The sequence below is a fragment of the Populus euphratica genome, unplaced genomic scaffold, assembly GCF_000495115.2.
Source record: "Populus euphratica unplaced genomic scaffold, PopEup_1.0 scaffold116.1, whole genome shotgun sequence".
Classification (NCBI taxonomy): domain Eukaryota; kingdom Viridiplantae; phylum Streptophyta; class Magnoliopsida; order Malpighiales; family Salicaceae; genus Populus; species Populus euphratica.
The window spans coordinates 283,363-301,079 of NW_011499995.1; the positions used below are offsets into that span (position 1 = coordinate 283,363).

The 17,717-nt window shown below is 35.5% G+C and overlaps 1 protein-coding gene across 1 annotated transcript; it reads right to left on the reverse strand.

The window, feature by feature from the left end:
* Positions 1 to 3,364: 3,364 nt before the first annotated feature.
* On the reverse strand, positions 3,365 to 17,155 carry LOC105140591 (acyltransferase-like protein At3g26840, chloroplastic). Its single transcript, XM_011047472.1, has 14 exons — positions 16,629 to 17,155; positions 14,194 to 14,245; positions 14,058 to 14,113; positions 13,790 to 13,948; positions 13,277 to 13,381; positions 12,253 to 12,359; positions 11,795 to 11,916; positions 6,598 to 6,706; positions 6,352 to 6,482; positions 5,692 to 6,061; positions 4,844 to 4,957; positions 4,305 to 4,390; positions 4,068 to 4,174; positions 3,365 to 3,910 (listed from the first exon to the last, which is right to left on the reverse strand). The coding sequence occupies exons 1-14, from the start codon at positions 17,068 to 17,070 to the stop codon at positions 3,720 to 3,722; spliced, it is 2,151 nt and encodes a 716-aa protein (XP_011045774.1). The 5' UTR covers positions 17,071 to 17,155; the 3' UTR covers positions 3,365 to 3,719.
* Positions 17,156 to 17,717: the final 562 nt, after the last annotated feature.

Genomic DNA, 17,717 nt, shown 5'->3' on the forward strand with positions numbered 1-17,717 from the left:
ATTGCCTCCATGCTAAAGATCAATAAGCTAGAAGACATTTGTCTTGGACAATAAGTGGGTGACTTGTGGAGCATTAAGACATGACTACTAGGAATAAGTAGATGGCTTACGCAGGTTCCTAGAACAAGTTGACTCTTGTCAAGGTGGTGAACTCGATAATGACATTGTAATACTCAGAGTATGAAGACAGATATGGATCAACCTTTAATGAGCTTTCCTTGTGGTTAAAAGTAGAAAGCTACCTGGACTCTTGAGACTAAAAGCGAGAGACTCACGGAGAAGTACCTGTAAACTTGGCCACAGATGCTCTCGGAATAGTAAGCTTGGAAGAGCTGCAAGATGCAAGCTTGTGCTGAAGAAGAAAGAGGACAATTGCCCATATAAATATCAAAAGTGGGATATTTCCATTAATGGGCAACACCTTTGCAGCCTACTTTAAGGAGTAGGGTTGTCATTGTCAAAAGCCTACAATGGTACGGGTATAGCCAAGTTGCACCAACCATTGACAAAATAGTGCAACTTATGTGCTGCCACCATTAGTGCTACAAATCATGCCATGATTTATGGAACTTGTCTTACCATTGATGCCTATAAATAGAGACATTGTTTGAGAGCAAAATGAGAGAGATAGTATAGCCAAAGATGTGAGAAATATAGGAGAGAGTGGGTTGTCATTGCAGCACTGAGAAGAGAGAAATAAAGTGAGGTTGAAAGTTGCTAAAGAGTGGATGATTCCTCATCTATTGTTGTAAATCTTATACCCTTCCTATATAAAAAATAGCTTCTCTCGTGGATGTAAGCGATTTGTCGAACCACGTTAAATATTATGATAGCTTCTCTCGTGGATGTAGGCGATTTGCCGAACAGCTTTCCTTGTGGTTAAAAGTAGAAAGCTACCTGGACTCTTGAGACTAAAAGCGAGAGACTCACGGAGAAGTACCTGTAAACTTGGCCACAGATGCTCTCGGAATAGTAAGCTTGGAAGAGCTGCAAGATGCAAGCTTGTGCTGAAGAAGAAAGAGGACAATTGCCCATATAAATATCAAAAGTGGGATATTTCCATTAATGGGCAACACCTTTGCAGCCTACTTTAAGGAGTAGGGTTGTCATTGTCAAAAGCCTACAATGGTACGGGTATAGCCAAGTTGCACCAACCATTGACAAAATAGTGCAACTTATGTGCTGCCACCATTAGTGCTACAAATCATGCCATGATTTATGGAACTTGTCTTACCATTGATGCCTATAAATAGAGACATTGTTTGAGAGCAAAATGAGAGAGATAGTATAGCCAAAGATGTGAGAAATATAGGAGAGAGTGGGTTGTCATTGCAGCACTGAGAAGAGAGAAATAAAGTGAGGTTGAAAGTTGCTAAAGAGTGGATGATTCCTCATCTATTATTGTAAATCTTATACCCTTCCTATATAAAAAATAGCTTCTCTCGTGGATGTAAGCGATTTGTCGAACCACGTTAAATATTATGTCAGTATGCTTGGCCTTCTATGAGCAAACATCAATACTTCACCAGTCGGATTCCCCATCAAATCCTAAAGATTGTATGAGCTATACATGGATGAGTTTGCTAGTGGGTAAAAGGATACTCGATGCAGATGACGAGGGGGGGGAGCCGTATTAGAATTTAGGGTGATAAATGGTTACAAGTGCAACATGGTTTTCAAGTGTGGTCAGCATCTCAAACTCTAGCAAAGGTTCAGAGTCTGATTCATGTGAATGGTAGCTGGAATGATACTCTTATCGAGCAAATTTTTCTACCTTCTGAGATAGGCCAGATTAAACAAAATTCCGATCGGTATAAGAGGCATTGCAGATCGAAGGGGCATGGCACTTCTTTCACTGTTAAGAGTGCTTTGCAGGTGGCTTTGAATTTACAGCAAGGACATGAACCAGGCACAAGCAATTCTGGTGAGCAAACCAGAAAGATATTGAAGCCTGTGTGGTTACTGTCAATAACTCCAAAAGTTAGACACTTCGTATTTAAATGCTTGCATAATTCGTTGGCTACATGAGAGAATCTGTTCAGACACGGTATAGAGAGACTCGCCAGCTTGTTTTCGATGTGGAGCACCAATGTAGTACTCTCTTCACATTCTCAGAGATTGCACTCTTTCTCGATCAGCCTGGAGTATTCTTCGCCCTTCTCTTTTAGCTGCCTCTGCACATAATACCGATGTTATGCAATGGCTTGTTGATTCCATTTTAAGCGAAGATGATAATGTAGCTAAGCATGGAAATTTGATTACGTGGGCCTTGTGGTATTCCAGAAACGCTCGGCTGTTTCAACACCTAGATTGTGATGGAGCGGGTTCTATTCATATTGCTCAATCAACTTTGCAGCAATGGTCTGGTCTCGCAATCAAGAGACGTCAACTTGACAAACACCACCGGAAAACTTCATCAAAATCAACACTGACGCTGCCCTACTTGCCTCTTCATGTGGTTTAGGTATAATCATTCGAAACCATATGGGACAGGTTCTACTAGGTGCTTGCAGATCAATTCCTCTACAACAATCAATCCCTATTGGCGAAGCTCGAGAAGCAGGTTTCCCCCATATTAAGCTAGATATGGATTGCGAACCTCCTGAAAAAATGCAACTCTGATGGTGATTGCCTCTCAGGTATCATTAGGGACATACTCTATATTGCAAATTCTTTTCATGAATTCTCTTGTGAGCATAGTAGAAGAGGGTACAATAGACTAGATCATTCTTTAGCTAATTTAGCCAAGTATGAAAGTCAGGGGACTCCTATTATGGAGGATGTACCTCCCTATTTGAAAGACCTTGCGGAGAGTAATGTACCTGTTTCTACTCCTTGAATAAAACTCAGAAAGTTGTCAGCAAAAAGAAAAGGAAATGAGCAGGCGGTTGGGTTATTTAATCCTCATCGTCTCAGGTGTTAACAACAATTAGTAACAGAAATCCAAACCAACTCTTTTTCTTTCACTCCTATGATGGAGGACACAATATATGACACGATCCAACGATAAAAGAAGAGAAATATGTTTATATGAGATGATTGGTAAACTAGCATGCATACGGGATATCAAAGAAGAGGGGTTTGAAAAGTAGCATGCAATCCTATGAGACAATTCGTGTGACATTAAGGAAAGCAATCCTATCTATGAAATGGTGGCTTCATGGAACACAAGATCCATGTATGATGTGTGATGACCGCTTAAATGTTGTGAAGCTACCACATATTACTTAGTTGTGAGACAAAAAAAAATGATGTTTAAGACGTTTAATCCAAAAAATAAGAGACATTGATAAGGAGTTCTTGTATTTTTTATTGAACAATTTTTTTTCCAACGTTGTATATTTTTGTATTTGTAAAGACTACATTAAACAGTGAAGATACTCAAAGCTGCCAAAGAGTCTTCGGAGAATCTGTCCTTCGATCAAAATGTTATACAGATGGTGTTCATCCAAATACATACAGTACAAATTCTCCCCAATCAAGGCCTCTTGTTTGACTGTCATGGATGCATCTCAATGCGGAATCAATGAATGTAGCATCATGGATTGTGGGATATACCATCTAATCAAGACATGGAATTATGTTTACCTATTTATTAATTGGAGGGTACAACAATGATTTGGATCATACCGTGAGGCTCCAGTATGCCATTTTGCTGAGCTTATTTGAGAATCTAGCTTGAGTATCATATCAAAATGCATGTGTAGATTGCAGAAGAATCAAAGTTCAAATGTTGGAACTTCGGAATCAAACCCATGCGTGGACTGGTAAGCTAGCCGAGCCAATAAATTTCTATAAGGATCACTTTCTCTTTTCTCCTGCAGAAAAGCTAGGCATTTCTCCACCTCAGACTTGACTTGTACGTATAACTCGTGAGCATTGTCCTTGTCTCTTAATTCACTCATCCTTCCTGCGGAGCAGAATTTGTGATCGAAGTCAATCTTTTGTATATGAATTATCCAAACAGCATTGTAAAATTTAAATGACCACTTTACGTAATCAGTAATTCAAGCCAATCTACTAGTGCATGGTTATATTTAATACTACAGGTTGTCCAATGATCATACCTTCTGTTTCAATTGGTTTCCCAAAATAGTAATAAAACCTGCCAGGAAATTTTGGCAAGACTACCGGAGAATGAACATCTTGGTTCACCTCAGAATTCAATCCGGTCCTATAATAAAAAAGAGGTACGATAGTTTTTACTGAGAGTAAGGAAAGTTAAAAGAAATAAATTTGGAAATACAAATAAATTAAAGTAACATAAATTGTGATTTAATAAAAGTCAAGCAAAGATAACGTACCTCACTGTGTCAGCCTCCTCTGACAGTGATTTAATAAAATCCCTAAGGAAAGGAATCTTCATTTGATCATCATAATCAAAAACTATCTGAGACAATATACTCACAGTCATTCACCAGCATCAAGTCAAACCACTGTAACAGAAAGAGACTTTGACAAAAGTGGATCATTGACAGCGTCTTTAAATGATGTAGATGTCATGTTTGAGATCATATGCCACAATTCATCCACGTTATTCATGTAAACACACAGACTGATGTTTATATCACTACTAGATCACTACCAACAACACTTTTCAGCCACAATGGCTGTGAGTCACAAAGCTATTGCTTCCTTCGTGATCATGCTTGTGGATCTTTATCATTATTAAATGCTTTGCACATGCTTAACGACATTTGCATGGTTACTATATCTATTCCCCCAAAATCTCATGTTTTGAACAAGTTTTGAGAGTGAGAAAATAACAAACCAGTGAATGTTCTCAACAAAAATAAACTGAGGGAAAAACAATAAGAAAAAAAATGAATCACTCCAGACTTACTTCACCAAAATCATCTTCTCCAGCAACACCAAATGGTACAATTTTCGCTCCAAACCTTGCTGCCATTCTAACAAACTCAGATTGCTCTGGCCAGATTAGCTTGTATTGTTCACCCTGAAAGGTACACATGAAGAGTTGAGTTCTGCAAAGCTATTTAAACACTTTGTATCGTCATGGCCACATAATATATAGATATGAAGCCAAAGAAACTGAGTTTCCATCCCGCTGTACAAATTAAAGCTAAATCCATGCGCCCTCCTCCATATTGAATTTCTAAAACAGTGTAAGGTAGTTCTCTTTGGTAACATATATCATGTTGGTGATATGACTTGAATTAATTGGTTATGTGCATGATTATTGATCAACCTACACCAACCACACTAGTCCCTTGCTTAACTGGCTTTTCACATATAGTATCATACCTTGTTAAGAAAGGAAAGCTCTTTCGGTTTTCTTTTTTCCCCTCTATGACTGGGCTTACTAGCTGACCTATGTCATAGTTTTCCTAATATTTTATACTATTGCGAAGAGGCAATTCTTGATATTCCCTCACCATCTGAATCTTACGCAATGTTTTGTTTAATTTATTTGTTGGGGTTTGTACTCCATCATCATTGCCCCATATGTTCGACATTTACTCAGATCAAGGAAATGAGCCACCTGCCACTTTATTTCAGACAATTTCCCCCTACAAAGCAAGTGGCATCCTTGCAACAATTAAAATCAAGATTCAATTTTCTTTATTTTGAACAGTATCAAGATTCAAATTTTTTATCAGTCTGAACGTTGAATTTACTACCAAATAAGAAATGTTTATTATGGTAAAACATAACCATTCAAAGCATTACCTTTCGATGACAGGCCTCACGCAGGCCTCCTGGGTACAGTAGCACATGGGCCTTCGAAGATAGGAGTTTATACAAATTGATTCCGGAAACAGGAACTGCACCCATTATTCTGTATGTGTCAAAACTTGATAATTCAGGTAAATTCCCTTCTTTCTTTCTCATAAACATCATTGGATGTGCCATCCCTCTCATAATAATGTTTCTTTCCAACAAAAGGTGCACGACCATTGGCACCAATTCACATCCCAATAACATGTGATAACCAATGAACAAGACTGGTCCCTCCGAAGGAATTCCTGCAAGGCCCTTCACAATCTTCCCATCTTCTAAAGTTGACAGCATTACAGGGCTGGTAGCATGCATAAACAACCTGAAACATGATAATTATGAGAATATTGTTCATAATAAATATGACACTACTACAACTCAATTAATCTTAAGAATCCGTTTGAGCTTTAGCTGCAGCTGCTAACCACTGACTGGTTATAGGTATTTTTAAGATAGATAAACAACCTGAAACATGATAATTATGAGAATATTGTTCATAATAAATATGACACTACTACAACTCAATTAATCTTAAGAATACGCTTGAGCTTTAGCAGCCGCTGCTAACCACTGACTGGTTATAGGTATTTTTAAGATGGTAAATAAGGCTACCTGTTTGATTCACATAAATTTTTGAATTCAGTGGGGGTTGGAGGTATATAATCAAAAGCATAGTCATGGCATTTCCCACGGCGATAGAAACTAGCACCTTTGATGACAGTCACCAAATCAACTCCATCTTCCTGCATAATGGGGCTTAACTATAACTTATATCATAAGAAAACTTGCTATACAATTGAAACATAAAATCTTTTAGATGTATATACAAAATATAAACAAGAAGAGAGTTTATTGTACCAAGAAGAGGTAATGACCATTGTCATTAAACCTACGAATTTCACATTTTGGAAGTGCACGGCGAAGTCTTTTGCCTTCATCTTCACTTGGTAGTAACTGATCCCTCCCACTAAAAACAACACAGCCAACTAAACCTTATCATTCTGGAAAAATCAAATTGAAAGCAGAAAACATTCAAACATCAGGAAAAATAATGTTGGCATTCCTTCAATAAAAATAACTCGTAAAAGTTCAAACCATGATAAGACAGTGCACGTAGATTTTTCATCAATTAAAGTTCGAGTGGATAATTCAGATCATGAAGCCAACTTCCTAGTCACATTATCATTTTATGCTTAACGCTTCGAGATAAGAACTATTTTTAGCATTGGGGAAGAAGAGAGAACTTCAATTAGTGAAATTGGAAACCTTTTTATTTAAAACTAGCTATCCATTAAGGGTTCATATTGTAGATCTAGAACAAGCTCCTATTTCTTTTCTTCTTTTTTGGGAGGAGGTGGAAGGGAAAGAATTCTTGTGTTTTTATTGTTGTTAAGCTATCTCAAAGGAAATACCTACATATTTAATGATAACAGGTTCTTTGCCTATTTCTTTTTTTTATTGGGATATACTAGTTATAGGTTACCTATTTCTAAGTGCTGAAGATCGGCTTGTATTATTTCCTGTTGTATTCTTTCCTTTCTTAGCTTGTAAATTCTACTTATATAATGGACAATTCTCAATTAAAAGACATATAATTTTATCCAAAAGACTCTAAACTATCATGGTATCAGAGCTACAACTCTGAATTATTATTTGCTATCAAGTTTCTTAGTCTCAGTTATTCTTGATCAAAGTTCTCTTGACCTCATGTCTTCAGATAAGTTTGATATCTCTATGATTCATTTCAATAGCAAGAACTACTCTACTTGGGCGTTTCATTTCAGGATTTTTTTCAAAGGTAAAGAGTTGTAGGGACATGTTGATGGAAGTAACCTGGCTCCTGATAAAATCAAAGACATAGACTAGCACACCAAGTGGGAAGTCAATGACACTCAAATTATGGCTTGGATCTTAGGATCTATCAAACCTAACATCATCTTAAATCTTCAATCCTCTCAGACTATACCTCAGATGTGGACATGCCTAAAAAACATCTACACCCAACAAAACACTGCTTGTCGGTTTCAGCTTGAACATGAATTGAACACTCTTCAACAGGATAGTCTTTATATCTCTGATTTTTACTCTAGATTCACTAATCTTTGAACTGAATACACTGATATCGTTTATGCTGACTTACCATCCAAAGGTTTTAGCTCTATTCAATCTATTCATGAAACTACTCAATAAGATTAATTTCTAATGAAACTAAGACCTGACTTCCTTCGCAAAGAACAACGCCTTCTCACTCAAACCACCATGGAACAACGACGATCTACATCTATTATTGTGGGCTATACAACACAAGGTAGGCCAAGAGGCAGAGATATGAGCACTATTCAGTGCTTTTGTTTTAAGGGATTTGGCTATTATGCTGCAAATTATCTCTGAAAATTCTGCAACTACTACAAAAAAAATGGTCATTTCATCAAAGAATGCCCTACTCGACCTCCCAAGAAAACAGAGACAGTATATACTATCTCAGTTAGCTTTTCACCTCTAACACAAAGTGCTCCTACTCGTCCAATCTGTGACTCCTGTCATGATTCAACAAATGATCATTTCTACATTTTCAACTTTGGGTCTCTCAGGTAAAAATCTTTCTACATCATCTCCTTAGTATTTTGATTCCACAGCTTCTAATCATATGACAAACAATGTTGCTTCTCTTACTAATATCAACGAATATTTTGGAAATCTCAAAATTCATACTGCTAATGGCAGTCATTTACCTATCATGGCCACTGGTGATGTTTCTCCCTCTCTCACTGATGTTTTTGTATCACTTGTATTACCACCAATTTTGCGTCTGTCGATTAGTTGGTTGAAAATGATTGTAAACTGGAATTTTCCAAATCTGGTTGTGTTGTTCAAGATTAACAGTCAAGGAGGATGATCGTGAGAGGGCCTAAAATAGGACGTCTTTTCCCTCTTCAATTTCCTTTGTCTCCTTTTTCTTTACCCTTTGTCACTCGTAATTATGCTCATGTTGATTACCAAGCGTGTCATAAACATCTCGGACATCCAAACTCTAATGTTCTTTATGATTTATTGAAATATGTTTTCTTAGAAATAAAGATTCACCATCTCTTAGTACTGTTCAATTTGATTGCAATTTTTGCAGGTTTGGCAAATGTAAAACTCTGTCCTTTCCTATTCACACACCATACATAGTCCAACCTTTCGATTTGATACATAGTGATGTGTGGGGTATGGCACCAGTCACTTCTCATGCTAATTACAAATACTGTCACTTTTATTGACAACTATAGCAGTTTTACATGGATTTATTTTCTTCATTCTAAAGGAAGTATTTTCTCTTTTTAAGATTTTTCATGCATATATTCAAACCCAATTTTCAGCCCAAATCAAAATCCTTCGTTCTGACAATAAGAGTAAGTGTATGTCTCATTTGTTTCAAGATTTCTTATAGTATCATGGCATCATTTCTCAATGGTCTTGCCCTTCAACACCTCAACAAAATGGGGTGGCTGAAAGAAAGAATCGCTATCTTTTTTATGTTGTTTGTACTCTCCTATTAGAGTTGTCTACACCTTCTTGTTTTTTGTGTGAAGCTCTCTCCACTGCTGCCCACCTCATCAACAGATTGTCTTCCCCCACATTGAACCACAACACTCCTTTCGCTAGGTTGTTTGGTCATCCTTCAACTTATTCCAACCTTCGTACCTTTGGTTTTGTCTGTTATGTTCATCTTCCTACATATGAACGCACAAAACTCACGGCTTAGTCAATTCAATGTGCTTTCATAGGATATTCAGTACACTAAAAAGGTTTTATTTGCTATGACTCAAATCTGCGTCGCATTCAAATTTCTAGAAATGTGATCTTTCTAGAAAACCAATATTTCTTTTCCATGCATCAGGATATTGTTCCTTATTCATTTTCTGTTTTGCCTATGTTTAGTAACTCTTTTGTAGCTCCAGTCCCTTCTAAGCCTCTCCTAGTATATCAAAGACACTCATCTGATACTTCCCACCAGCCTTCAGACCCTCTCAAGCCCCCTCAAGTTCCTTCCCTAATTGTTGCTCCTGTTCCAACAACTATAACTCCCTTTCATTGACAAAGTACTCGGGTTTGTAGACCCCCCGATAGGTATGGTTACTCTTCTCCCTCATCCTTCACAGCCACCTTGTCTTCTACTTTTCTTCCTTCATCTTATAAACAAGCAATGGAGCATGTGTTGGTGAAAAGCTATTGAAACTGAACTTCTCGCACTTGAAGTAAACCAAACCTGGGATGTTGTTCCATGTCCCTTATCTGTGCATCCCCTTGGCAGTAAATTTGTGTTTTCTATCAAGCGTCATTCTAATGGGTCCATAGACCGTTACAAGGCTAGGTTAGTGGCACTTGGCAACAAACAGGAATATAGTCTCAACTATGATGAGACCTTCACACTAGTCGCTAAAATGACCATTGTCCGAACTATACTCGCCCTTGCTACGTCTCAATCCTGGCCCTTACATCAAATGGATGTCAAAAACGCCTTCCTTCATGGTGATCTTAAGGAAGACATTTACCTGAAACTTCCTTCTGGTATGTCCACTTCCTCATCTAATGATGTTTACAAATTGAAACGTTCTTTGTATGATTTGAAGCAAGCACCGAGAATATGGTTTGACAAGTTTCGATCTACATTGTTGGGTTTCTCCTTCACTCAAAGTCAGCATGACTCCTCTCTCTCTTTCTACAAAAGACATCCATAGGTATCATTGTCCTCCTTGTTTATGTGGATGATATTGTCATCACTGGCTCTGACTTGGAAGCAATCCCTGCGATTCAGATTTTATTGCATTCTACATTCCACATGAAAGACATTGGCCAGCTCACCTATTTCTTGGGCTTGGAAGTGCATCATCAGCCTCATGATCTCTTCGTGCATTAGCACAAGTATAGTCAGGAACTAGTTCAGTTAGCTGACCTTACTAGCAATACTTCGATTGACACCCCCATGAAACTTAATGTGAAATATCGTCGTGATGAAAGGGAGCTTCTTGATGATCCTACTACCTATCGGAAGCTAGTTGGTAGTCTTATCTATCTAACTATTACTCGACCAGACATTTCTTATGTTGTTCACACTATCAGCAAATTCATGCAAGCACCAAGGCATCTTCATCTATCTGTTGTCCACTGCATAATTCGCTACATTCTTAGTACACCTAGTCGTGGCTTATTCTTCCCTACAGGTTCTTCACTTCAACTACAAGCCTATAGTGATGTTGATTAAGCCGATTGTCCAGATACCAGAAATCTACTATTGGCTGGTGTATATTTCTTGGTGATGCCCTTATCTCATGAAAATGCAAGAAAAAGGATCACGTCTCCAAATCATCTACTAAAGCAGAGTACCGAGCCATGTCTACTACTTGCTCCGAGATCATTTGGCTACGTGGTCTCCTCACATAACTTGGTTTTTGTCCAGTTCATTCTACTCCACTTCATGCTGACAACACTAATGTCATCCAAATTGCAGCCAACTCTGTCTATCACGAACACACCAAGCACATTGAGGTTAACTGTCACTCAATTAGGGAAGCATATGATCATCATATTATCACCCTTCTATATATCTCCACCACTCTGTAGATCGCAGATATCTTTACCAAATCCATGCCCCATCAACACCATCATTTCTTTACTGGCAAATTGATGTTTGTCAATTTACCAGCATCAATTTGAGGGGGGATATCAAAGGAAATACCTGCATATTTAATGCTAGCAGATTCTTTTCCTATTTATTCTTTCTTTTATTAAGATATACTAACTGTAGGTTAGCTATTTCTAAGGGCTGAAAATCAGCCTGTATTCTTTCTTGTATCAACCTGTATTATTTCCGGTTGTATTCTTTCCTTTCTTAGCTTGTAAATTCTGTCTATATAATGGACAATTCTCAATGAAAAGACATACAATTTTATTCAAAAGACTCTAAATTGTCAAGCTATTGGGTGAAGTGATGGAAAAAATAAAAATAGTTCCATGATATCTATATTCTACTCAAATGCTGACATGGGATAGATTATGCCAAGAGTAGGACCTGGTGAGTAGCAATGTTTGAGCTTTCACAGCATGGAGGCGTGAATTGGCAAATGCTGAAGCTGATTTAAGCATCTTTAGCTTCCACAGAAGTGTTTCTTCGGGTAAGATATTAGCTAGAACCTGTGACATAAATTATCAATTTCTTTTTTACGAGTTTTAAAACAAACATGGCCTAGTATCAGCATCAAAACAAGGAAGTACAGGGCATCACTATCATCTCCATATAAACTTCAACAGACCACAAATTCCAACAGATGTCCACCATGATTATTTTTTCTGAGGTCTGGAGATGCATGGATCATAATAATGATAGAACTGTCATCACAAGAGAAGCTAAAGACAAGAGTTCTTGATATGTTGAAAAAAGTGTCTTTGACATCTTATGGATATGCATACTAGATTTCAAGAGCTAAATATGAATATAGTTATTTTAAATAACCTAACGTGGAATCTTACATAGACATATGATGGCATTGCAGCAACATCTTTCAATAATCCTTCGGCTGTTTGTTGTAGAGGAAGTCCCTTCATTACCTTGTCCATCGCCATCCTCAAAGGATCACCTAAACGCATGGCAGGTCATAGCTGGTATCAGTTGGGGATAAAAATGTGTTTAATACTTAATTTTAAATGTTTTAGCATGCAAAATTCAAATATACCAGCGAACAGACCAGAAAAATAAATATCAAAGGAAAGGGATAGATTTACCATAATCCGTTCCTTGCAGCAATTTCATTTTGAAGATTATGGCATCTTACTCGATTTCATTCTGACTTTTCAAATGCGTACTATTTATTTTGAAAGGAGAAAAAGGCCATTGGGCATCGACTTTGATTGATACCTTATAGTGTCATGAAAATCAACAACACAATGAACAGGCCTCTCGTGCAAATTTCAAATAGGCATAGCATTGATCTCAAACCAAATGTTCAAGATCTGAAACAAAACTTATCATGATTCACTTGTGGAATCATATTGTGACAGTGATAAAAACCAGTGTAAAACTACAATAACATGTAATTACTTAACTATTTACACCCTCAATCTCTACCAAAGAGAATAACAAATGAAAGGGAAAAAATGGCCACGCAGAAATCAAATGGTTCATTACGCTTCTGGCAACATACCCAAACAACTAAGATCTGAAAGACTATCATGAGTAAAGGATTAGGAAATAATCTTCTATCTGTAGAGTTGGAATATTTTCACCAGGCAATTAACCGAAACTTGTTACAATATGCAGACTATAACATGGCTTTTACACTCATTTATCACAGTCCAACTTTTTTATCACAATCTGACATAAAGAATTTTTAACTTCATTTTCTTATCAAATGTTTACAAACGAGTCAACATCATCCCCACCTTTTAGAAGCAAGCTTGGCAGTGCCCAAGCATCTATGTAACCTATGTTATTTGTTATAAGAAAAAATTCACTTAGTAGCAAAAGCTGTGGCTCTAGTAGACAATAAAGATGAACCTGTCATGGAGCTCAGCATATAAGAAAGGCTAAGCTGGTATTGAACGGGTATGATTCCCAATAGAGGTATGAGAGGTTGCAACTGTGACTTCTCAAAAGAAGTTCCTGCAATAAAATCTTGAACAAATTAGTGCAGCTATAAATCAACAAGGAAAGACCTTCCAAAAGGACATTTATGTGGTTGTGAAAGTATATCTACACGTTTCTTGAAATTCTAACAGAGGCTTGTGCAATAAATCCATCTCTTTGGCTCCCAAGTGTTAACCAGCCTCTTGCATCAATTCATTTTTCAAAAAATTAGTGCTGCCGTTCCAAACCTTTGGATAGTCAAATGGACCATTGAAAAATCAGTAACTCAATTTGGTAACTCCAATGATAAATACACATGTTTTCCATTTAAGTACTTGTATCGATTCTTGCTTTTAACTGAAAAATCTACTATAACATCCAAACACTCATAAGTAGGGACAATATCTGTCAAACTTGGTGTTTAGTTTTCAATACGAAGCGTACCTGGATTGGCCAAAATAAGTGAAAGATCAATATCAGGGTTACGAACTGCAACGGCTAATGCGAGGCATGCTCCAAGAGATTCTCCAACAAGATATATGGGTCTATTGGATGAATGGCAGTTCTCTGATCTAACTGTTTGTTCTACCAACTTCACTAGGTCTGAACCAATAAGATTAAAAAAAAAAAATACAAAGGCAAGGGTCCAATTATACTTGCTGTTGATTACATAAAATGAGTTAACTAGTGGTAGAATGAGATAGAAAATGACCAGTAAATGATGTTCTATCCTTCACTGGAATATGCAAGCACCATATGTCGAAAATCCTATTTTCAAAGGAAAAAAACATATTAGGTAGCAAGATTCTCATTACTAAAAGTATGGTACACTTGATCAGAATACTTACTCTCCCAGAGATTGATGATGCATAATAAGCCCTAGCCCAACACCATCGATCCCTGCAAAATTCAGATTTTTTCTAGATTAATATTGCAATAACCACGAAAAAAATTTTAAAAACTTGAAGTGACTGCTGCAATTTATTCCCCTTCTGAAACAAGAAACACAGCAAGAATTGAATCAGAAAATTAAGCTCAGAAATTTTGCAAACTTCGTTTTCAGAGAAAGCAAAACAATCTACTTCTACATAATTGCCATTAGCAGAGAAAGTGCATCTGTACATGCCCCTTTGGAAGCCACATTTGTCCGCATTGCAAAGGTTGCATACAAGTCAATGAACTCCTAAACATAGCAAACAGGACAAACTCATATGCTGATCATTCCAGACTAAGAAAGACATCTTATCTTTCACTGGTTCACCTCCAATAAATACCATCTTCATAGAATGACAGGTTTTGCAAAATAACCACGGATATGCTAGTGAGAGGGCTAAATTTAAAAAAACAAAAATCAAAATTTTGAGGATTTAGTTTGAGAAAAAGGTTTGCTTTGTTAATGCGAGTAAAATATAATCCACAAGTCTAGTTTTAATTCCTTTGGAAGTGCATGTTATGAAGGCATCATGGATTCATGGTAACATCTTTTTTAGCATTAATGATCCAAATTCAAACCTCACCATCCCCTCTTCATGCTACGTATCCCATGTATTCCTTACTACGTCCTTTTTTCTTTCTTTTTTTGTGAGTGTGTGTTTTGTATAGTAGTGTAGAGTATTTTTTTTTTTTTTTTAAATTGCTTTCTCTTAAAAATATTTCAAAATATTTTTTTTTTTTTTATTTTAGCACATCAAAATCATCAAAAACACTAAAAATCAATCAATTTGATATTTTCTATAAATCCAAAAACAGAAATTACTTAACTCTCAAACACTTACTAAAGTCAAGCATTATAAAGGTTTTGCAGTAAGTTTATGTAATTTCAGAAAAAGAACTATAAGGAGAAATGTCTCCACTATCTTCATTGCTTTTATATAACCAAACAAACTCAAATTAGGGGTTTTTGTGGATATAGTGAGTTGGGTTTTGATTCATAATTATATTTAACTCGATATTTTACAAAATACAAACCTGACTCATTTAAATTTTTTGGACCCGAGCAAGTTAGGCTAAAATTTTTATGAGTATTGCTAATATCTGTTGGTTGCGTATATTAATTATTTTATTCTTTAAGGATTCTAAAAAATTATAACTATTAAAACTAGATAAAACCTCTAAAATACATATATTATATATTATAGATAACACGAAAACTATAACAATTTCCATGTAAAAACAAAATAAGAATTATAGTTAAATATTTTATCAAACAACTAGGGAGCAATATGATATAAAAACAGACTAGTAGGAATAGATTATAAAGTACTTTTGAATTTATGATTTAAATAAAAATATAAAAGTTTAATAAGATTCTTGAAATTTTCTTTTTTTTTTCTCATGGTTTCTTGGTTACCGAAAATAAATACTAGAATTATAAAATGTATTGTCACTATTTTAGAACTATATTGTATGTGGACGTGGGAAATAGAGAGAAGAAAAAATATAAGAAAATAAGGGACGGTTGTTACAACGAAAACTTAGAGATGATAAAATGAGGAAAGAAAAGAAAAAAAATATTATTTATATCAAAAACTTGTAGGAAAGAAAAAAAAAATATTATTTATATCAAAAACTTGAGTTATTTATATCGGGTTATATGGGTTGATTGAGATGGGTTGAAAGAGTTTTAAAAATTCCAACTCGCATTCAATTTATAATATTTATTTATTAAAAAATTTAATTTATTATTATCTGTAATATTTATAATATTTTATTTTAATAAATTAAATCCGGTCAAATAATACAAATATTATAAATAATTTGATTTTTTTTAACACCCCTGACGTAATATTACCTTTTAATTAAGAGAAAATAAATATTGGCTTGACAGATACAAACTATATTTTTTGTAATAATAATTCTGACCGAAAATTAGTTTTTTTTTATAGAAAAAAATATTTTTACAGAAATTTAAAAATAGATTTCGAAGTAATAACATATAAAAACGCATTGTCATCGATAAAATTCTCCCATGGAACCCATTATAAAATGTAGTTTTACCTACTACTGTTTCAATATTAATGTGTGATTGATTAATTCTCAAATAATATATATTATTATTTAATGTGTGATTAATCGTTAATTTTGTGTGATTAGGGCCACAAATAGGAAAAGGTGGGTGTCTGTATCAGACCAAACAGAGAAAAAAAGGAGTTATTATTACATCCTTTATATCTCTCACAACCAATCAAATCTCGTAAAAGCCAAGCTCGAAAAGATAAGTGAATCTACTAAAAGCTTAATTTTTTTAAATTAACAAAAAAATTAAAGAGAGAGAGAGACTGACCAGGCAAATAAAGGAGGAGAGGAGAATCGTCCAGGCGGGAACCACAGTCTAACGGAGAGAACCACCGAGGCGGACCACCACCACCACCTCCTGATCTGATCAAATCGTTTGATTCCTCAAAGTAATCTTTAAGGCTCTTTCTACTCCTATCTTCATCACTTTCATTTCTCTCGAACCCCAGCTCGTAAGGATTTTTTTGTTTCTCTTTTGTGACTCCCTCCCTCGCTTCTTCTTTGTGTTTCTCCTTGAAAATCCCATTCTCTCCAAAACTAGTCGTTCTTTTTGTTTCACTTCTTACTGTCGTCGTGAATTGACTCTCGCTGGAAACAGCAAATTGCCTTTGACTCGGATTCGGTCTCAAATTACCGGATGATGGTGACGGTGTTAGCTGGCAGGAGCGAACCACCGTGGAAAAGGCGACACAACCACCGGTGGCCGCCATGACAGTTTTTGAGAGAATATGTTAAGGATGTTTTGTACTTTACTGATGATGACTTAATTTGTCCAAAAGTAAAAATGAATTGCCATCTATCTATATATATATATATATATCATTGGATTATTAAAAAAGGCAAATAAGAGAATAAATAAATAAATATAAACGATAAAACCAAGGAGGAGGGGTTTTTGGAGTGGAGTATTTTTGGAAAGTGTGCATAACAAGCTCGCAATCATGAGAGCATGATGGTTAAAAAATCATAGCTTAATTTGAAGTCCTATTTTTTCAGTTTTTAAAGAAACATGATTAAAGCTTTAATGTTTTTAGTTTTTGGTTGTTGAATCATATAGGAAGAAAAAAAGATAATAAAATAAATATAAAAACTTGTTTAATTAGAAAATAAATAAATTTGTTTTTAGAATAGGAGCAAATAAAAAACTAGATAATTTCATTTAGACCATGTATATTTTTTAAAAAATTATTTTACAATTTTTTTTTTATTTGTTAGTTATTAGAAAAGTTGATGAATAGAAAATATTTTCTAGTTAAAGAAAAATTTTATTTGGTTTTCAGGAAAATATTTTTCCGGCTTCCTGAAAATTGTAAAAAATTTAGAAATATCATATTATTTACTGATTATATTAAATTTA

Bases quoted from the DNA above. Each gene is read 5' to 3' on its own strand.
- LOC105140591 (XM_011047472.1), bottom strand. From the start codon at position 17,070: ATGGCGGCCACCGGTGGTTGTGTCGCCTTTTCCACGGTGGTTCGCTCC. The intron at 12,360-13,276 runs GTTCATCTTTAT...CCATGCGTTTAG, and splicing joins TATGCTGAGCTCCATGACAG to GTGATCCTTTGAGGATGGCG. The intron at 4,391-4,843 runs GTAAGTCTGGAG...ATATTGTCTCAG, and splicing joins GAGAAGATGATTTTGGTGAA to ATAGTTTTTGATTATGATGA.